This window comes from Lepidochelys kempii, chromosome 8 (genome assembly GCF_965140285.1).
Source record: "Lepidochelys kempii isolate rLepKem1 chromosome 8, rLepKem1.hap1, whole genome shotgun sequence".
NCBI classification, from domain to species: domain Eukaryota; kingdom Metazoa; phylum Chordata; order Testudines; family Cheloniidae; genus Lepidochelys; species Lepidochelys kempii.
In genome coordinates this window covers 45,470,206-45,474,178 of record NC_136387.1, presented here as the reverse complement: position 1 = coordinate 45,474,178, position 3,973 = coordinate 45,470,206, and the positions used below count along the sequence as shown (strand labels likewise).

Sequence of the window (3,973 nt, the reverse complement as noted above, 5' to 3'; positions counted from 1 at the left end):
CGTTATGTAGGTGGAATGATGGCACCAGTGATCTATGTAGAAAGCCAGAAAACCGGCGAGCTGCTTATTCCAGGTGTATTGATCTTATTAGCACTGGGGTAGCCCCGAGAAGCCCCAGCTGATACTGGGGCTCCATTGTGCTAGCCATTGTACAGAGACACAGTCCCCGTCCTCAGTGTTCACACTAGGCAAGCCAATGGAGGTGCTGTTATCCCCATTTTACAGCTGGGGGAGTTGAGGCACAGGGCAGTTAAGTGACTTGCGCAAGGTCACATAGGCATTGAACCAAGCTCTGTGGGTCCCAGTGCCTTAAAACCCAGACTGTCCTGCCTTTCGTTTGCTCCTGCTCCATGCCCAGGCCCACATCTAGCTTTCAAAGTCAACAGCTGCTGAGGTGGGATGGTGCAGCGCTACCAGCGTAGGCTGTTGGAAATAGGTGGTGGAGGAGCAGGCAGGTTTGTGCTCTAATGTGGTTACACAGCACCTGGCTGAATGGAGGATGGGAACCCTCCCCTCTGCCACTCTTTTAACCCTTTCCTAACTCAGGGCACCTGTTCTCTTGGCCTGGCCAGTGGGTCTAGTTCATGGGGATGGCCCATGGAGGTTACCGTTGCAGCCCATGGCTGAGCTTTTAGTTGCTCACTCAGAAGCACCTAATGTGCCTGCTCTCTTCATGTGGGAGGAGCAGTCTTGCATCAGAGGGGGTGGGCGGAAGCTCTTTGAGGTTTGCTGCTTCTGGCTCAGGTTTTTCAGACTCAGGCACGTACAAGTAGATCTCGCACTGCTAGGGTGATGCAGGCGTATAAAGGCAGAGCCGGCTTCCCTCCTGGGGCTCAGTCTGTGGCTGGCACAGCCGGATTTAGCTGCCGCATGAAAGAGGAGTTCCATAGCCAGGGCGGCCCAGCCATTCCGCTGCCCACCATGCAGCAGAACCTGAATTATGTCTACCCCCAGATCTTTTGGGTGGACAGCTGTGCCAGTCCCACTTGTGCCCCGTCGGCTCCCGTTGCCACCTGCCCACCGCCCGTGCCGGAGAGGAGGAGGAGAAAACAGAGCAACAAGAGGGATGGCACATGCCTCTGTTTCTTGGTGGTGTTTTTACTGATCCTGCTGGCCCTTGCTGGAGTGGGGCTGGGGATGTTTCAGATTGTCCAGCTGCAGAAGGAACTGGCTGAGCTCCGAGAGGTAATGTCCGTCTGGTTATTAATAGACGTAGAAGTGGCCAGCAATGAGAATGCTGGGCTAGACCTTTAGCGGATGTAAGTTGGTGGAACTGGATTGAAGTCAATGTCCACTTGCCCCAGCTGAGGATCTGTCCCTATTCCTGATGGTTATTTTACATGTCATGGTCACTTACTAGGTGTGAACTTGTCTCTCTTCTGTTTTGACAGTTAACCAGCACCGGACATGTTCTTTCGTCTATGGAGAAGCGCATAGGTGAGCCATCCTTACCCAGCGAGTCAGTGTGTGGGGGAGAACCCAGGCCAAGAATTCTGCGAATGGCAGCATCTCTGCTTTTTCCCCTTCCTGCCCCCTACCACGCCTTCATTTTGGGTGGCAGATGGGGGTGTTATATCCGTGAGGTTCTGATGCTTTTCAGATGACACGTTCACTCCTTTGGCTGTAGCAGTAACTGTGCATGTCATGGGCTTGGGGGGCCGGTAGGGGTCTCCCTTCTAGCCCTCAAGCAGAAGAAAGTTGGCATAATGCTGGCAGCCTGTGGGGAACATTGATTAGAGATGGGCCCCAGATCTGAACACCCATAAACATTGCAAAAATTCAGATTCCCTTGGATTCCAACTCTGCAGCCAGGGTCCCTCCTTTTCCTTTCTTGGATGATGCATGTGATAGCCTGAGCTTCACTGTAAAGGTGGGATTCTGGTTTTCCTGCCATGCTGTGAGAAACAGATATAGGGAGAGAGGAGTAGAAAGGAAAATGATAGCAGATGGGTTTCCAAAATTACTATATTATTTTTTCCTCTTGTTTTCCTTGACTTTTTGCCTCTTTTAAAGGGCAACTTGATTTTTTTTGAGTCTCTAGTGTACAAGCTATATTGTTGTAACTAAAACTGGCTAAGCATTTTCTGACCAAATATTTTCCCATCTGGAAAATGTTACCTCAAAATCGCAACTTTCTGGATGAATGTGTCAATTTCAATGCAGTTTTGTTTAGAAAACAGTTTGAAAGGAAGCATCTTGGGAAATCATTCTGCCTTTGTCTTAAAATTGTAACTGAGCTAAAACAGATGCATTTTACTTCCATTTGTCCAAAGATTTGATTGCTAAGTTCAACAGAATCACTCTGTTAGAGTCTTCAGTGGCCTTCTACCTTTAGATGTTGCAAGGCTCCTATTCTTTAGGGACATGGAAATGGTCTTATCAGAACAGACCAATGATCCGCAGCTGATTGTGCAAAGCTGGATTGTATCATGTGGAGTGAGAAAGAAATTTCTACTTGAGCCCATCTGGGAATCAGTTTGACATCTTAAAGTGATCTGATAGCCCTTGCATTTTTTCCTAGCTATTCTAGGTACGGATGTTGCGCTGAGTCTTCTGCATTAACTGCCCAATCCTTTTTTTAAATTTACCAAGCTACAGAGTATACCTGAATGCTGTCCTGCAGCAGGTAGTGTCACAGGTTAATTATGCCTGCCTGACAAAGTATATCTCCAATCCATTGTAACTGTCTCTCTCTGTAATTCCCTGGAGGGGACCCCCTTCCTAGTCTTAATTTCCTCACCGCGTCTTCTCCACAAAGCCTGAAGCTGTCTCCTTTCTCTGTTTTAACGCAGGACTTCTGAATGTAACAGCAGAGAAAAAGGTGATCAGGAAGGCAGCACATTTAACAGGTATGTGACACAGGGTAAAGAGTCAGCATATTGGGGAAAGAAGTGGCTGCAGGAAGCTGGATGTGGATGGGGAAAGTGGTTTCTGGGTTACTTCCGAGTTAGTCATCTGGCTATTGAGCAGCAGCGTTCCCTTTGGATCATTCACCTTCCAGGATTGACCTGTGAGACTCAAGGGTTCTGATTTACTCCCACTTCCTTTCCCCATTCATTTCATCTGGTACTTTTATGTTTATGTGGGTTTTTTGCTTCACTTTTGGGCTGAGTAACCATGTGGGCTGGAGACTGCAGAGCATTTGACATGCATGAATGAACTCAGCCTCCTGACTCTGAGTTTGGCAGGCATCATGTCTGTTTTACAGAAAGAAGCTGAGGTTAAGTAACTTGCCCACGACTAGTCTGACTTGCAAACTGTTAGCATGCACGTGCCTGTCTAAATGCTTCTTGTTCATCTTTGTTACTAGGCAAAGCTGATCAGAAAGCCCTTCCTTTGGAATGGGTGGCCACTCTTGGGCATGCCTTCACCTCCAGCATTCAATACAGACAGCGCAGCCTGGTGATCAATGAAACAGGCCTGTACTTTGTGTACTCCAAGGTGTTCTTCCGAGGCAAGATCTGCAACAACCTGCCCTTAGATCACACGGTTTTCAAACGAAATCCAGCCTACCCAGCTAGCCAGGTGCTGATGGAGGACAGAAAGATGAACTACTGTGCGGCTGGGAAGATGTGGGCCAGGGGCAGCTACCTGGGGGCATTGTTCAACCTCACCAAATCAGACAGCTTGTATGTGAATGTCTCTGAAACGGCTCTGGTTAATTTTGAGGAAACCAAGACATTTTTTGGTTTATATAAACTTTAGAGCTGACCACCAAAGCGTTGCTTTCAGCAAATATGCACTCTGGACTGATATTAACATGGCTTGGGTACTGTACAGTTTAAGATACATTCTGTCCATAGGACTAGTCTAATACTGTGCTGGGCTAGCAAGGATCTAGCTGGAAGAAGCCCACCAGGCATCCCTGGTTTGGTCTTTGACATGCGACAGCCAAACTGACTTGGAAACGGATCTACAAGGATTAAAACTTTCACCTTATGAACTATTTGGATCACCTTAGGAGAACCTTAAG

General features: G+C 47.9%; 1 protein-coding gene across 2 annotated transcripts; it reads left to right on the top strand.

Moving 5' to 3' along the window:
• Positions 1-856: 856 nt before the first annotated feature.
• Positions 857-3,761, top strand: FASLG (Fas ligand). 2 transcript variants are annotated; one of them, XM_073358191.1, is made up of 4 exons: positions 857-1,185; positions 1,392-1,437; positions 2,793-2,849; positions 3,311-3,761. In XM_073358191.1, the coding sequence occupies exons 1-4, from the start codon at positions 871-873 to the stop codon at positions 3,703-3,705; spliced, it is 813 nt and encodes a 270-aa protein (XP_073214292.1). In that variant the 5' UTR covers positions 857-870; the 3' UTR covers positions 3,706-3,761. The 2 variants fall into 2 exon arrangements, with proteins under 2 accessions (XP_073214292.1, XP_073214293.1); XM_073358192.1 differs by having other exon boundaries at positions 879-1,185; positions 1,392-1,455; positions 2,811-2,849.
• The last annotated feature ends 212 nt before the right edge of the window (positions 3,762-3,973 follow it).